General features: G+C 35.1%; 1 protein-coding gene and 1 pseudogene across 1 annotated transcript; both read left to right on the top strand.

Moving 5' to 3' along the window:
- Window positions 1-13,914: 13,914 nt before the first annotated feature.
- Window positions 13,915-14,454, top strand: LOC137951976 (B3 domain-containing protein At1g05920-like). Its single transcript, XM_068799032.1, has one exon. It carries the CDS (start codon window positions 13,915-13,917, stop codon window positions 14,452-14,454), a length of 540 nt encoding a protein of 179 aa, XP_068655133.1.
- Window positions 14,455-15,866: 1,412 nt separating this feature from the next.
- LOC137952144 (two pore potassium channel a-like) lies at window positions 15,867-17,871 on the top strand (annotated as a pseudogene).
- Window positions 17,872-18,369: the final 498 nt, after the last annotated feature.

Here is an 18,369-nt window from a genome sequence, read left to right on the forward strand (position 1 = left end):
TAAACATGATTGATGGATTTTCATATCAATGTAATATTTTGCAGTACTTATTTTTTTCACAAATGTGATGCTAGTACAGAGCCTATAGATGACTATTTTCTTTGCAAGTGCCTTGAGGTGTTAGGGGTATATATAACTAGCTACATTGAGTTATATTGTTTCTATTTTATTGAGAAGACTTTGTGGCCTAACGGTATGGCACAAGGCAACTAGACATCTGAGTTCAAATCCCAGCAAAGTCATATTACTCTTATTGTGTACTAAACATTTTTTATTTTCTTAGCCAACTATTTAGTGATATTGGTTTGAGCTTTCAACCATAGATTTTTTACTTAACATATTTTTTCTTGTATTTCTAATGTTCAACTTCCAAACAACAATTATTTGCAAGGATTTTGACACAAATGACTTGTAAGACAAGTTTAGCTAGAAAAAAGAATTTATCTATTATTAGAAGATATGAATATGTTGGAGTGTCATTTATGTAATTAGTTTATGTTTTTGTCGCTTCTTTACTCTTACTAGGATGAAGGGTAGAATTGTAATATTGGTATATAAATAGAGTTTAAAGGGGTGGGTTTGGAATAAGTCCATTACTCTATTCTTTCTCCTCTTTTCTTCAAATTCGTCACTCTTCTCCTCCTCTTAAACCTTCTCTCCACTACTCTTCTTCTTCTTCTCACCCCTTAATCCACTTCTACTTTTATTATACATCATGGAATTCTAAGTTTCAACATGGTATCAAAGCATGCAATGACTTGACATGGAAAAGGAGAAGAAGATGGAAAAGAAAGGGAGGAAAAAAAAGAAAAGGAAAAAGGAGTTTCTCATTTTTCCTTTAGTTTTCTTTCCCAGTTCATGTATTTCATTGGATTTGTAACTCTCTTAATGTACATTTTATATATATAATTATATATCTTTGGAATTTTATTTGAGTGTAGTTTCCAACTCGAAAAGAATCGTTGAAATCAGATTTTTATAGAAAGAGAAATCACCAGCAAAGGTCAAGTAGAAGAAAAGATTCATGCAGCAACAGAAAGCTTCAATTTTTTAGTCATTTTATGCCATCAAGAACGAAACTTTATATGGAGAATTATATATCTAAAGAAATATCTATAAGGTTATTTTCTTACCTATTTAACCAATTCTCAATCTGAGTTTTTTATATGGATATATCGATCTCGGAAGAGTCAATAGTCATGCTGGCTAAAGAAGAAAGAGTACTTAATTCGGCTAGATTAAAGAGACTGAAATCTATCAGATTATTTATCTCAAAATAAATATATTTTTTGAAGAGGAGTTATTCTTAGATGAAAGGTATTTAAGTCTAGTTTTATAAGGAGAATTTTTTATGTCAATTTGATCTATATTTAAGGAGATATTCTCATTGGAAGAATCAAAGGTCATGTTGGTATCCAGTTGCATGCCAAGATCCGAATTTGTTGCTTCATTTTTTTAGTTTTTGTTAATGATCAACCATATCAAGAAAGTATCTCATGATCTACCCTTAGAAAGTTTTTATTTGTTAACTAACAATATCAAGAAAGAATCTTTAGAAGATCACCTTATTTTTTGTAACTTTCCTTAATGTATTTGTCAAAGAGAAGAAGTGTTCATATAATGAATAATGGCAAGTTCCAAAAAAAGTAGTTTTTTAATGCTGAAAATTACAGAAGTAAATATGTAAGGAGATTTTGATCTAGGTTCAAATTCAAAACGTTTGTTTCTTCTCTAGTTATGAGAAATCCTTGCAACATATTAACATCATATTGGAGAAACACTCGGTGTACTTATCCCCTTATGAAGTGAGCAACCTCGCTTAACCTTTCAAATCCTTTCAAGCTATAAATGGTCTAGCCTCAAGCTTTGCCTTCAATTTTTTATCTTGCCTTTTGGAATCGGTTTCATTCTATAATTACATCTCTAAGCGTGAACTATATTCAGAAATGGGACACTTATGTCATTGGCTGCTAATTAATTGGTTTAATATGGCTAGCTCTCGGTTTGGTGTCTGAATTAATCACCGATGCAGTAAGCGCGGAACCAACATCCACTACTGTTTTATTCACTCTTCTCTATTTTTTAGATGACCTTGCGGCTGCTTTCGGAACCAGCAACACTCAGTGCAGTTATTATTTTTTAGAAGATTAACAACACTTGGTTCAACTTATTGGCAGCTTATTACTCAGTTCTAACTTATTATTCGGTGCACATCTTCCTTATTCAAGGATGGACTCACTGTGGATTATTTCATGTGTCGTTATTATTCCTAAAAACTTGCATTATTTGGTATGTGTTACTTGGACATTGGCTTATTACCGCAACTACTATTGTGTCTCATTGATTGAGACATTATTATTGAAGGACTCCTCGGTTGCTTGCCTTAGGTTCATTATTTGCTGACGAAGAATTTAAATTCCTTAGGAAAAAAAAGCACATGATGACCCGACTTCTGCAACTTATCTTCCTCATTACCCATTTCCCTTTGGCAGTGTTTCTCCTACCATCTTTTATTTGACTCTTGTTTACCCCCTTTGGCCAACCCTTTTTGGTGCATGTTATGGTTGGTCCTTTATATATATATATATATGGGTGTTTTTAACTCTATTAAGACTTTTTATTGGTACCCTTGGGTTTTTATCGTCGTCTTGTGAATGAGGGGCATTACCCACTTTAATGATTATTATCACTATATTTGTTTGAAATTATTTGAGGCTGGTTTGAACTTATGTTTTATCACCCATTTCTACCCTTTAAGAGTTTGTACACGATTCCGTACTTATCCTTGGGACACCATGATGGAGGATATTCTTAGTATATTATGTTATTTGTTTCAAGCTAGGATCACTACCATTGCCTCCCAGCTTGAAGGGGAGTGTTGGAAGATATGAATATGATGGAGTGCCATTGATGTAATTAGTTTATGTTTTTTGTCTCTTCTTTACTCTTACTAAGGTGAAGGGTATAATTATAATATTGATATTTTATCATTTATAAATAGAGCTTAAGGGGGAGGGTTTGGAATAAATCCATTACCCTATTCTTCCTCCTCTTTTCTCCAAATTTGTCACTCTTCTTCTTCTCCTCTGAACCCTTCTCTCCACAATTCTTCTTCTTCTTCTCACCCCTTAATCCTCGTCTAATTTGATTATACATCATGAAATCCTAAGTTTCAATATCTATCTGGTTGATTTTTGTTTTTCACAACTTAGTGAGAATTTGTACCAATGGCCAAATTAATCTCATCCGCATTCCTTGACAACCTCCTGGGTGCCTTACTAGTGCATGCAAAAAAAGGATTTCTCCATTCCATAAGTTAAAGAATATGTTTCATCACATCTCGCAGGATGGTAATCCTCCTGGATAGAACCGTTCAACATTCATAGCCAAATGACAATGGTCCAAACGAGGCTGCACATGAGGGTTTGGCTGCCGCCTAACACTTTGCATAAGAAAAAAAAAGGAAAAAAATTCAAGAGTAGTAAAAAATAATACACAACACACAAGTGAACTTTGCATAAGGTGATTTGTCATTGCAACAATTTTTAAACATTCAACCACGCAATATGATTTTGGGTCCATAAAGAACTCCACCTACAAATTTTATTTCAAATCAAGGTTGGAAATCTCAACCACGTCTACGATTATGCTTTAGAAATCATGTTTTTTTATATTTGATGTTTAACTAACCTACCTTAAGCTAGAATTTCAGATAAAGCATGTGCCTTCTCACAATCTCAATGGCACATGCAGTTTTAAAATAATTACTTATCAAATTTTATATTTTTTCTTATATTAAAGTGAAGGTGATGAAATGAAATGTGTAAGATTTTTTAAAACCAGAAATTAATATGTTAAAAAAATTAATTACAAAATAACCTAAATTAATATTTTTAAAAGGCAAACTAACGTGGATGGATTACGTGGCATTTAATGACATCGCAGATGATTTGGCTTACCAATGACGTGTTGGGTGACATGGAGTAAGGCTCTTTGGGTGATGATGGATGCCGAAACTGAGAGAGGGAGGAGAGAGATGGATGCCGAAACTGAGAGAGGGAGGAGAGAGATGGATGCCGAAGCCGAGAGAGGGGGTGTGGGAACGAAATGAGAGGGGCGCGCTCGTTTCATATACATGAATGCCAAAATTGGGCGGAAAACATTTTCCGTCGTTTACGCTTTGGACACGATCTCCTGAGTCATGTTAGTCATGTACATGACTTGAAGTCCGGCTCTCCACTAACAACCTCAGGACATGAACTGAGTAATGCGGTTAAAGTTCTTGTCACGAATCAAGTTGACTAAGCCACCCCCCAAGTGCGAAGATGAAGATCATGTAGATGACTGAAATGATCTTCATGTTGGAGATGAATATGAACTTCAAAAATTTGTTTTGTTGATTAACTACCCCTTAAAGAATCTCATTTGAAAATTGATGTTAGCATGCTGAGAAATCATGGATTATTATGTCAGGGCCTGAAAAATCTGAGTTATGGAGTACCGTAGAGGCAGTGAGCAAATTTTCATAGGCGCCTGCTGGATGCTTGGCAAGTACCTGATTGTTATTCTGATTGGCAAACAGAATGTGTTGGCCTACTATATTTGTTCAATATCTAGTTGAGGCTGCATTTTGTCAAGCTATAAAATCAACTTTTGACATTCCAAATGGGGTTTAGAACTTACTCTCCATATGCATTTATTTTATATAGTGTTTGGGATTCCAATGATACAGTTGTAAAGATTTGGCCTCGAATTTTATATTTTATTTAATGAATTTTTTGCTTTCTTGTTTTTAGGTGATGGGTTCAAATTTAATTTGACACACAATAGTTCTAGTTCTGGGAACAATTTTTGTTTGTTTGGCCTTGGAAGGGCCGTGTCCTCCTCCTCACTCAAGGTTATTTGCATACTTTTTTTTTCCTCTCTAGTTGAATTTTAGATAGTTTATATACAATTTCAACTACCTTTTTTCTGGACTGAGAATATAACCTTTGATTTTGGTGCTTGTGTTACATTTTTGCATGTTATTTGACATACTAGTTTGTGTTATGCTATAGAAACGTCATGCCCAGGTGAGGTTCTCCATGTCTGGGTCATACCTTCGGTTTTGTAGGCCTATCTAGTACTTAACGTGTTTGAAAAATATCAAAATTAAGACTTGGTTCGGGCAAAATTTTATACCTTATGTCCTTGTTCATGATAAAGAATATAAAAGTTAAACTAATAGTCAAACTATCAATTCAATCATAGCCATAAGTCCATTGAGGAAAGGGCGAGGACTCTTTGAGCCTTTATCCCTACCTGGGCTCTACCTAGACCATATAGTAGTGAAAAACCTGCACAATTAACAACATATTTTAATAAGGGGAAGAAGTGTATAAAAGTCACATTTTGTTTATAAGTCATGCTTTTAAATAAGTCACATTGGCATAATAAGTTTAGACGAGTATTTTTTTTTATCAGACAATAATAAAATTTATTCTTTTGTTTTTGTCGTAGGTGGATATTTTGCTCATGCAAACGGGGACTTAGCATAATGTTTTCTAGCATGAAGCTAAAAAGTTGGAGTTTATAAATGTATATTAGATTTATAGTTTTTGTTTGGGTGATGGTAAATTTGATATTGATATTTTATTTAAATCTTTGTGTTCAATTGAATAAAGTTTATGCATACTATTATGCAATGTTTATGAATAATTTTATGAAGTTTATAGATAATTTAAAGTAGGTTTATGTACAAAGGTCATGCCTTATTTTAAGTAAAATTTATGCATGATTTTATGTACAACGCATTTGACATATATTTTATGCAAAATTTTAAATGGAGGTTGGAGTTCGAACTCGGCTCGTGCTCAAGCTTGAACTCGATTAAATTTATTGGGCTCAAGATCGATTCCAATTTTAGACTCAAGGATGGGCTCGACTCGAGTTTGAATTCGAAGTATTTAAATCAAGCCCAACTCGAACATATGCAGGTTCAAACTCGGCTCGACTTGATGCCACCCCTACCACTGCTTTTTTTTTTTTAGTTCAATCCCATCAGACAAATGAAAATGGTAGTTTATTGGAAAAAAATGAAACTATCATAGAAATTCAAATAAATAACAAAAAAAGTACTCAAGTGGATACGGTAATCTCCCTTGCGTACACGATATTTCCTTTGTAAGAGCAAAATAAAAAAATGAGTTCACATAGTTTAGGAATAAAGATTTCCAAGCAAAGGTACGACATTATGGTAAATTTTTTAATTATTTTTATGTATATTTTCATGTAATTTCTCTTATATCAAGTAGATGAATCAATGAAACATAAACTATTGATGCACAACTTCCACATTTGGTGTTTAAGTGGGTGAATTGGAAGTTATTCACTATAGGGTCCATATTGTCAACATACTGAAAGTTCCATTTGGATTGCTCCACCTTATTTTCCATAAACTGCTTCAAATGAGTTCACCAATTAATCAGTTATTTCAGCCTATTGGCATCAACAAACCCTCTAGGAATCGATATTTGTTTTATATTTGTTTTATGCTAACTTTTTTCCAAGTAGGGATATCTAAGTAGTTTTGGTCAACCCTAGAGTATCTATATTTTAACTTGAAATCACATAGCATTTTATCAATAAAGCTATAGTTGAAAGGTACATACAAAAATTATTCATCAAAATTAGAGCCTCAATCAATGGTTCAAATCGTCGACATTGATCAATATCAAGATTGAAGGAAACCTAATTGCCAGTTGATCGACGGTCTAAGTTATAACTCTCGACAATAAAAGCATAAAGCTTTTGTCAAAAAGTTAGTCAATTATCAAAATTAAAGTTTTTGTTAAAATTTAGATAAGTTATTAAGATCATAAGTTATAATCAGTGATTAAGATGAAGTAGAGTGTAACATATCAAAAGCGACCCACATGTCTCGGATGGCATTATGGTAAATAGAATAATTATTTAATTAAACGTAGTATAACTTTGTAATTATATAAGCTGATGTCTTTCTGTTCTTTCTCTCCCACAAGTTAGGATTTAAACCACTACAAAGAAGGTCACAATTAGGACAACTATTTAATTAAAGATTTTGTAATCAAAAGCTCCATCTAGCATGTACGTAACAGTTTCAAAACCTGAAAACAGAGCAGACGTACACAACCCGGTAAGAGTTAACAGAAAACAGAGAAGCCGAGAAGAATTACAATAAACAAAGCCACGAAATGGTTGCCTGACCTCTGTGTGGATTATCTGTTTTGAAAGTTTTTTTTAACTCATTTTAAAATTTTAGTTTATCTAAGACTTTATATTGAGATTGAGTCTAAAATCTTTCTTTGCACTTGACTTCAGATCGTAGGACTACCCCAATGCAGTGTAAACGACTAAGGATAATTTTTGAGATTTCCCCTCCTAATGGCCTATCTCAATTCCCCTTTCTCTCTCTCTCTTTTTGTCTGGTGCCTTCATTTAGTAGAGTTCAATTTTATGTGTAGGTTTGAGGCCAGTGGAAGCCCCTGAGATATGGGAGAGTATTGCATAAGCTTGAGAAAGCAAGCTTTTTCATCATATATTTATGAATACTTCTAAAATTGCTTTATGCTTTTTTGCCTTTGTTGATATTCTTGCTAGGTGTATGTTTTTGTTAGGGTAATAAACATGATTGATGGATTTTCATATCAATGTTATATTTTGCAGTACTTATTTTTTTCACAAATGTGATGAGTATTTTCTTTGCAAGTGCCTTGAGGTGATAGGTGTATATATAACTAGCTACATTGAGTTGTATTGTTTCCATTTTCCGAGGGGTTGTTGCAGTTTTGTAGAATTTTCCGCTCCTTACCATCTTTTTGTTTTTTTTTTTTTTTTTTTGTGGGTAATAGAGGAGAGGACACACCCCCCTCCCCCTCTCTTTCATCACTAGTTGTACCCTTTGGTTCATCGAGAAAGAGATGGTAGGTCCCTTCCCCTGTCACAAATATAACTCTTATTTCTCAAAAGGCTAGTCAGGCCTCACTAGCTACCCATGAAGTAGGGAGGAGCAAGGACTTCTAACTTGCCTCCAAAAGAAGCTGTCACCACTCATTCCCAGTGGCGCCTGGTCCTTTCTTTCTTCTTTCATTCCATTTTTCCTCTTTCACTAAAGCTTCTCCCCATCTCCATCGTCGTCTCCGGTGATGATGTAGCTATCTGGTTACCATTATATTGCAAGGTACGAACAAGAAGAACAACCAAAAAAATAAGCATGAGCATTAAAAATATAAAGTAATGGATATCCATGGCAAGATATATTTACGAAGCCTCAAAATAGGCTTTTATGCTACTGCCCTCATGTGAGTCTTGTATCTGTGAAACTGGGGACATTTCTGTTTGAGGCGCCATAGGTTGGATTAGAGGCATTGGGTGAGATTTTCTCTATTTTTTAACTCATTTTAAAATTTTAGTTTATCTAAGACTTTATATTGAGATTGAGTCTGAAATCTTTCTTTGCACTTGACTTCAGATCATAGGACTACCCTAAAACAGTATAAATGACTAAGAATAATTGTTGAGATTTCCCCTCCTAATGGTCTATCTCTGTCCCCCTTTATCTCTCTCTCTTTTTGTCTAGTGCCTTCATTTAGTAGAGTTCAATTTTATGTGCAGGTTTGAGGCCAGTGGAAGCCCCTAAGATATGGGAGCGTATTGCATAAGTTTGAGAAAGCAAGCTTTTTCATCATATATTTATGAATACTTCTAAAATTGCTTTATGCTTTTTTGCCTTTGTTGATATTCTTGCTAGGTCTATGTTTTTGTTAGGGTAATAAACATGATTGATGGATTTTCATATCAATGTAATATTTTGCGGTACTTCTTTTTCTCACAAATGTCTGATGCTATTACAGAGCCTATAGACGACTATTTTATTTACAAGTGCCTTCAGGTGTTAAGTGTATATATAACTAGCTACATTGAGTTGTATTGTTTCCATTTTATTGAGAAGACTTTGTGGCCTAACAGTATGGCACAAGGCAACTAGACATCTGAGTTCAAATCCCAGAAAAGTCATATTACTCTTATTGTGTACTAAATATTTTTTATTTTCTTAGCCAACTATTTAGTGATATTGGTTTGAGATTTCAACCATAGATTCTTTACTTAACATATTTTTTCTTGTATTTCTATTGTTCAACCTCCTAAGAGCAATTATTTGCAAGGATTTTGACACAAATGATTTGTAAGACAAGTTTAGCTAGAAAAGAAAAGTTAGCTATTATTAGAAGATATGAATATGTTGGAGTGTCATTTATGTTATTAGTTTATGTTTTTGTCGCTTCTTTACTCTTACTAGGATGAAGGGTATATTTGTAATATTGGTATACAAATAGGTCTTAAAGGGGAGGGTCTGGAATAAGTTCATTACCCTATTCTTCCTCCTCTTTTATCCAAATTCGTCACTCTTCTCCTCCTCCTACTCTTCTTCTTCTTCTCACCCCTTAATCCTCTTCTACTTTTATTATACATCATGGAATTCTAAGTTTCAACATGGTATCAAAGCTTGCAATGACTTGACATGGAAAAGGAGAAGGAGATGGAAAAGAAAGGGAGGAAGAAAAAGAAAAAAAAAAGGAGTTTCTCATTTTTCCTTTAGTTTTCTTTCCCAATTCATGTATTTCATTGGATTTTTAACTCTCTTAATGTACATTTTATATGTATAATTATATATCTTTGAAAATTTATTTGAGTCTAGTTTGCTACTTGAAAAGAATCATTGAAATCAGATTTTTATAGAAAGAGAAATCACCATTTGTAGCAGCAAAGGTCAAGCAAAAGAAAAGATTCATGCTGCAGTAGAATGCTTCAATGTGTTAGTAATTTTTTGCCATCAAGAACGTAACTTTATATGAAAAATTGTATATATAAAAAAATATCTATAACGCTATTTTCTTACCTATTCAACCAATTCTCAATCTGAGTTTTTTATATGGATATATCGATCTCGGAAGAGTCAATAGTCATGCTGGCTAAAATATAAAGAGTACTTAGTTCGGCCAGATTACAGAGACTGAAATCTATCAGATTATTTATCTCAAAATAAATATATTTTTTGAAGAGGAGTTATTCTTAGATGAAAGGTATTTAAGTCTAGTTTTATAAAGAGAGTTTTTTATGTCAATCGATCTATATTTAAGGAGATATTCGCATTGGAAGAATCACAGGTCATGCTGGTATCCAATTGCAGGCAAAGATCCGAATTTCAGCCAAATTTTTTGCTTCATTTTTTTTGTTTTTGTTAATGATCAACCATATCAGGAAAGTATCTCATGATCTACCCTTAGAAAGTTTTTATTTGTTAACTAACAATATTAGGAAAGAATCTTTAGAAGATCATCTTATTTTCTTTAACTTTCCTAGATGTATTTTCTGTAACTTTCCTTGATGTATTTGTCAAAGAGAAAAAGTGTTCATATTATGAATTATGGCAAGTTCCAAAAAAAGTAGTTATTTAATGCTGAAAATTACAGAAGTATCTATGTAAGGAGATTTTGATCTAGGTTCAGATTCAAAACGCTTGTTTCTTCTCTAGTTATGAGAAATCCTTGCAACATATTAACATCACATTGGAGAAATACTCGGTGTACTTATCCCCTTATGAAGTGAGAACCCTCGCTTAACCTATCAAATCCTTTCAAGCTATAAATGGTCTAGCCTCAAGCTTTGCCTTCAATTTTTTATCTTGCCTTATGGAATCGGTTTCATTCTATAATTACATCTCTAAGCATGAACTAGATTCAGAAATGGGACACTTATGTCATTGACTGCTAATTAATTGGTTTAATATGGCTACTTCTCGGTTAGGTTTCTGTATTAATCACCGAAGCAGTAAGCGTGGAAGCAACATCCACTACTGTTTTATTCACTCTTCTCTATTTTTTAGATGACCTTGCGGCTGCTTTCGGAACCAGCAACACTCAGTGCAGTTAATTTTTTTTAGAAGATTAAGAACACTTGGTTCAACTTATTGTCAGCTTATTACTCAGTTCTAACTTATTATTCGGTGCACATCTTCCTTATTCAAGGATGGACTCACTGTGGATTATTTCATGTGTATTTATTATGTGTCTTTATTATTCTTAAAAACTTTCATTATTTGGTATGTGTTATTTGGACATTGGCTCATTACCGTAGTTGTTATTGTGTCTCATTGGTTGAGACATTATTATTGAAGGACTACTCGGTTGTTTGCCTTAGGTTCATTATTTGCTGACTATTGTCAGCATTGGTTCATCTGAGGAAGAATTTAAATTCCTTAGGAAAATAAAGCATATGATGACCCGACTTCTGCAACTTATCTTCCTCATTACCCATTTCCCTTTGGCAGTGTTTCTCCTACCATATTTTATTTGACTCTTGTTTACCCCCTTTGGCCAACCCTTTTTGGTGCATGTTATGGTTGGTCCTTTATATATATATATGGGTATTTTAACTCTATTAAAAGTTTTTATTGGTACCTTGGGTTTTTTATCGTCGTCTTGTGAATGAGGGGCATTACCCACTTTAGTGATTATTATCACTATATTTGTTTGAAATCATTTGAAGTTGGTGTCAACTTATGTTTTATCACCCATTTCTACCCTTTGAGAGTCTGTGCCTGATTTCGTACGTATCCTTGGGACACCATGACGGAGGAAATTTTTACGATATTATGTTATTTGTTTTAAGCTGGGATCACTACCATTGCCTCAAAACTTGAAGGGGAGTGTTGGAAGATATCAATATGTTAGAGTGTCATTGATGTAATTAGTTTACGTTTTTGCCTCTTCTTTACTCTTACTAAGGTGAAGGGTATAATTATAATATTAATATTTTGTCATTTATAAATAGAGCTTAAAGGGGAGGGTTTGGAATAAGTCCATTACCTAATTCTTCTTCCTTTTTTCTCCAAATTTGTCACTTCTTCTTCTTCTCACCCTTAATCCTCGTCCACTTTGATTATACGTCATGAAATCCTAAGTTTCAATATCTATCTGGTTGATTTATGTTTTTTTACAACTTGGTGAGAATTTGGACCAATGACCAAATAAATCTCACCCTCATTCCTTGACAAGCTCCTGGGTGCCTTACTAGTGCATGCAAAAAAAGGATTTCTCCATTCCATAAGTTAAAGAAGATGTTTCATCACATCTCGCAGGATGGTAATCCTCCTGGATAGAACCAGTAGGTTCAACATTCATAGCCAAATGACAATGGTCCAAACGAGGCTGCACATGAGTGTTTGGCTCCCGCCTAACGCTTTGCATAAGAAAATAAAAAGGAAAAAAAATTCTAGAGTAGTAAAAAATAATACACAACACACAGGTGAACTTACTAAACTTTCATGTTGTAAATTCAGACATAGTTCTAATATCACTTGATTTACAGTCACCATCATCTTTATTGGTTATCTATTAATCATGGATATGCCTGTTATTTATTTAAAATTTGAAGACATTTTCTCATGCAATAATATATTTTGTAAGAAACTCTGAACATACAAATAAAAACCAAGAGGCCTTTTCCACATAAGAGCAAAGAAACTAAATGATTTTGTTGGGAATCGAACATAGATTCTCAAGTTAAAGTGGTGCCTTGTCCATTAGGCCACAAAGTCTTCAACGACTCTTAACTCTTCCATTACAAAATTCATGGACCGTCCAATAGATAAATAAAACGCAAGAGGAAGGATTGGGTTCAAATGGTATTGCATTTTAAGACATATAGATATTGTACCTTGGAGGTTATTTGTCATTGCAACAATTTCTAAACATTCAACCACGCAATATGATTTTGGGTCCATAAAGAATGCCACCTAAAATTTTTATTTCAAATCAAGGTTGGAAATCTCAACCACGTTTACGATTATGCTTTAGAAATCATGTTTTTTTTATATTTGATATTTAACTAACCCTACCTTAAGCTAGAATTTCAGATAAAGCATGTGCCTTCTCACAATCTCAATGGCACATGCAGTTTTAAAATAATTACTTATCAAATTTTATATTTTTTCTTATATTAAAGTGAAGGTAATGAAATGAAATGTGTAAGATTTTTTAAAACCAGAAATTAATATTTTAAAAAAATTAATTACAAAATAACCTAAATTAATATTTTTAAAAGGCAAACTAACGTGGATAGATTACGTGGCCCTTATTGACATTGCAGATGACATGGCTTACCAATGACGTGTTGGGTGACATGGAGTAAGACTCTTTGGGTGATGATGTGGTGTGATAATATGGTGCCACATAAGCGATCTTACATGACACCTTGTACACATGTGTAGTTGATCGGTCAAATTTAGGTATTTGTGAAATTAAGTTGGTTATTTGTGTTATTATTTTAAAAAAAAATAGATAGTGATTTTGAGAATGTGGTCGAAAGATTTTGAGATTTTGTAATTGAATAACAGACCTTTAACATCTTTTTAATTACTGACTGTTTACCTTAATATGATTATATTGATTAAAATCATTAATTATTTAAGTTACAATTTTACAATTAGATTTACACTTTAAAAAGTTACAAAATATTTTTCTTGGTTCCGAAGAAACCAGGAGAAAAGTATGGTAACTCTGTCTGAAACTGACGAATTCCACACTTTCCAACTGTTTTTTCTCGGTTCCGAAGAAACCAGGAATCAGTCCGAACTAACTGAATCCAAATAGATTGAGCATTTATGATTACTAACAACAAACTAAATCAAAATAGATTCAGCATTTATGATTACTAACTGGCATCAGCAGAATACGAGTGACGGTTGCCAATTTAGGATCAGAATCAGTCCTTCCTGATTGGATTTGAATCAGAATCAGGATACAACTACAAGTAATTTGCCGCGTTGTAAACCATTTAAAATCCGCCCCATTCTCTTCGGTTTTACCTTCTTCCAGAGACTGCAGTGAGACTGAGATGGCAGAGAGTGGGAAAAGAAAGCGTTGCCGCAAGGTCGTTACAGACGAAGAAGCTGACTTACTGGCGTTTCTTGAGAAGAAGAGGCTGAAGCTAGAAGAGGAAGAGCGGCAGCCGAAGAGGAAAGCGGAACCGGAGTTGCTGGAATCACTTGCTAAGCTGTACAGCGATTTCACTGAGCCCGTATGGCTGGGCCAGAAGAGGATCACCAAGACGGACATACATCGCCATCATCAGAGGTTCTTCATCCCTCGCTCCGTTGTCCAAAAGCTGAAGCCTCACCTGAAGTGTTGGGAGAGAGGTGAGATCGAACCCCACGGTGGTTCGGGCATTTACGTCTCCGTGATGGATCCCTTAGGGTGGCGAAGGGAGCTGAAGTTGAAGCGGTGGCCGAGTCTGCAGCAATGGACTCTCCTTCATGGCTGGCAGGTGCTCGTTGACGTCAACGAGCTACGGGAAGGAGACCATATTGTCATCTGGGCGTACCGTCATGGCCCCAACAACCAGCTCGGTCTCATCCTTCAACGAATGCCTCTGTAACTTTTCAACGAGAAGGACGACGAGATTCAAGAAGCCAGTGCGTGCGTAATTTTCTTTCTGAGTCACAGTAATTTTCTTTCAGGTCTGTTGTTCGATGTAAGTACCAAATTATACGAGTTCTGAATCATAGAAAATTCATTATTTCTATTACTGGTTGTAATTCTTTCTAAAGGGGAAAAAAGACAGCGGATGTATCAATCCCAATAGGAATTTTCAGGAAATTCCAAATTTCCTTTCTTTAGGATACAGAAAAACAGTATTCATCTAAAATAAATAAACCTTTACACTGCTCCGCAATCGGACATGTTTTCATCAGCCCCCAAATTTCAATGTTCTTGTACTTGTGGGATATGATCTCTGCTTGAACTTTTCTTGCAGTATCAGTGGCACATCCAACAAGAATAAGCACGGATGTGCCAGCAAACCCACGGAATGCAGTGGTTTGCCAGAAAGGCCGAACCCAGAACCGATATCCGACTGAGAACCTGCATTCCAAACTTTGTTGCAACGTCAACAAAGTACAGAGCAAAAACTAGTTCTTAAAGAAAGTGGTTTTTTTTTTCGAGAATGTGACCGAAAGATTTTGCGAATGTGATCTAAAGATTTTGAGATTTTGTAATTGAATAACATACCTTTAACATCTTTTTAATTACTGACTGTTTACCTTAATAGGATTATAGTGATTAAAATAATTAATAACATTTATTAATTAATGTTCATTAATTATTTAAGTTACAATTTTACAATTAGATTTATACTTTAAAAACCAGGAGAAAAGTCTCTGTCTGAAACTGACGAATTCCACACTTTCCAACTGTCTTTTCTCGGTTCCGAATCACAAATATCTTCTGTTTTTCTTTTCAATGCTTGTTAAAAATCGGTAAGTGACGGCCTGTGTTATCTCTTCTGTGGTTATTTCTTGTCATGTTACTAATGAGTTCTTGTTTAACTTTTTATGATAATTTTGTCAGAGACGGATGAAATCAAATGCTCTTCTTATCAGTTTCAGATGTTATCAAATACTTAAACATGTTGAACTAGCAAGATCCTGCTTAGTATGTGTTGTGTATAGTGGAAGGCCAGAGGACCTAGTTGGGTTACGATCCTGAATGATATTTTGATTAAATTTTCTCTCTTGATGTGTGTTTTCAACTTTCAAATGCCACTAATTGTTTCATAATGAGAAGAAGTATTAAAAATTACAGCAGAAAATAAATACTTTTAGAGAGGTGAGCACACCCGAGAGCAGAACAACGGGTGGAGGAAAAGAGTATAAGTGGAGATGATCCTCATCTCAGTGTTCCAACTCAAGGGGGGGGGGGGGGGGGGGGGGGGGTCAGTCAATTTGAAGTCCGAGATGATCTTGAACCGCATGATGCCCTTCAACACTTGAAGACGTTAGTGGAGCGCAGATGACATTTCATCTGGGTGTAGGGGATGAAGTGGTCCTTCATCTCCACGGTTTAAAATCCTTCATCTCAAAGAAGGCCATATTTGATCTTCTTTGAGATGAAGGACGTATGACGCTTGCTTTTCCCCTCTCACTCCTCGCACCCCCCTCTCGTCTCCGTGCACCCCCGACGTCGATGTTGCCTCTCTTCTCTCGGATTCTCGTCTCCGGCCTCCGTCTCTTGGTCTTCTCTCTGACTCGCCCTCTCTCTCGCACCCTCTCTCTCGTCTTCGTGCCTCCCTCTCTTCTCTCGGACTCATTTTCCGTTTTTCTCTCTCGCTTCTCTCTCTCTCTTATCCCTCTCAACCTCCCTTTCTTCTCTCTCTTCTCCCTCTCTTCTCCGTTTCAGCCTCCCACTCCCTTATCTCTCTGGCTATTCTCCTTTCCACCAGAATACCTACCGATTTCGTTTGATTGACATTTGGGCGCTTAATTTCTACTTCGATTAGGCATCGATTTCCCCATTCGAAATCAATTTCACCCTTCGGCTTCGATTTTCCCCAAATTTCAGAAGGTATGACTAAACCCTAATTTTTTTTCATTAAATTAGTGTTTAATTTGATTTAACTTTATTTTCAGTGCCTAATTGGGGGTTATTTGTGCATAATTGTGGATTTAGGGTTACGGTTTAGGGTCTAAATTCTTGATTCGTGTTAGGGATTATTTTTAGGGTTTGGTGTTCGGTATTTAAGGGTTCTGTAATTAGGGTTTAGGGTTTATGGTTAAGGATTTAGGGTATTTTAGGGATTAGGGTTTATAAGGTTTTGGGGGTTTTGTGTTAGGGTTTGTTGGGTTTAGGATATGGAATTAGGGTGTAGGGCTTTTTAGGTATTAAGTTCTGGAATTAGTGTTTAGGGTTTAGAGTTTAGTAGGTGGTAGGGTTTAGGGTTTTTAAGGTTTTGGGGGTTTTGTGTTTTTAAGCTCTAGGGTTTTTTGGGTTTAGGGTTTAGGGCTGAATTATGGTATACGGTTTAGGGTTTAGGGCTTCTTAGGTTTACGGGTATTATGTTATGGAATTAGTGTTTAGGGTTTAGAGTTTAGAAGGTGATAGGGTTTGACTTTAGGGTTTGACAAGTGGGAGCCACTGAGATTGTCATAGAATTGGAAATGAACAGGGTGAAATATAAATTCCTGATGGTGACAATTGCTCTTCTCATTCTGATAGCTATAGGAACAATATTCATATTTGAAGTTGAGAATTTGAACCTTGTTGACTCTTTCTATTGTGTATGTTCCACAATTACAACATTGGGTTATGGAGATATGAGCTTTTCAACTCAAGGAGGAAGAATATTTGCAATATTTTGGATACTGGCAAGTACTATTTGTGTAGCTTAGTTTTTTCTTTACATGGCAGAGTTGTATATTGAAAGTCGAGAGCAATCACTGGCCAAATGGGTTCTTACAAAGCGGATGACAAGGGTAGATCTTGAAGCTGCCGATCTTGATGATGATGGAGTTGTCAGGTAAACTAATCAGTCAAAAGTTTCTGTTTCTAAATAAATCAAGTGTCTCCTGAATCAGAAGTCATCAAATTGCGTCAGCCTGTTGTGCTCCCAAAGCATAACTTCCTTTCTGGTTTCTTTTAGCCAATTACTATTGGTTTGCTTCTGTTTGCAAATTCCATCTACAGGTTACTCAAACCATTTCACTTCCTAAATTCTGATCACAGTATGTCTTTAAGTGATTTCCCTAGTGCGGTCGAGTTCATTGTATTTAAGCTCAAAGAGATGGGAAAGATTAGTCAAGAAGGTATTTCACCTGTATTGGAGGAGTTTGATGGGCTAGATGTTGACCAATCTGGAACTTTAACAGCATCTGATTTACTTCTGGCACAATTCGCTCCACCAGGAAGCAAAATTCTAGTTGATTTACCTGTGTTTTCATTGACTGACTTCTTACAGATGAAAAGCACTCTCCAATCACTATTGATATCCTTGTACATTTTCCATTTAGCCAGAGTTTGATTGTTCGAGTCACACCAATTCAAACTGAGTCTCTCTCAAGTCATGCTCAAGATCGGTTCCCCACCTCCACAACAGCCCCGACCTCTTCAAAAACCAAGTAAACTTACTCAGTGAATGAGTTGTAGAACCATAGTTGAGACAATCTCGGAAATTTTGTTTGGTGTGATGTCCCACAATATACTTTGCCTTATCCATAAAGCTTTTATATGTACGTTTATGAAGGCAATAACAATTTCTATTTTTCTTGAATTGCTACTAAATCCAAGACTGGAGCTGCCTAAAAAGCCAGAGGCAGAATTCTTTACTTTTGAACCTTTAACATGTATCAATAGGGGGAAAGAAGGTATGGAGAGAGAGAGAAAGAGGGAGAGAGGGGGAGATAAATCTACAAAAGATGTAACTCATATGTAAGCTTCATCTTGAATTTTGGACGGATTGTACACATCTGACAGAAAAGAAATGGACGATACAGATAAGGCTTCAATCTCAAATTTCAAT

Source organism: Aristolochia californica, unplaced genomic scaffold (genome assembly GCF_029961685.1).
Source record: "Aristolochia californica isolate CCGP_79_NKW_82.1479 unplaced genomic scaffold, dmAriCali1.0.hap1 SCAF_1, whole genome shotgun sequence".
Lineage (NCBI taxonomy): Eukaryota > Viridiplantae > Streptophyta > Magnoliopsida > Piperales > Aristolochiaceae > Aristolochia > Aristolochia californica.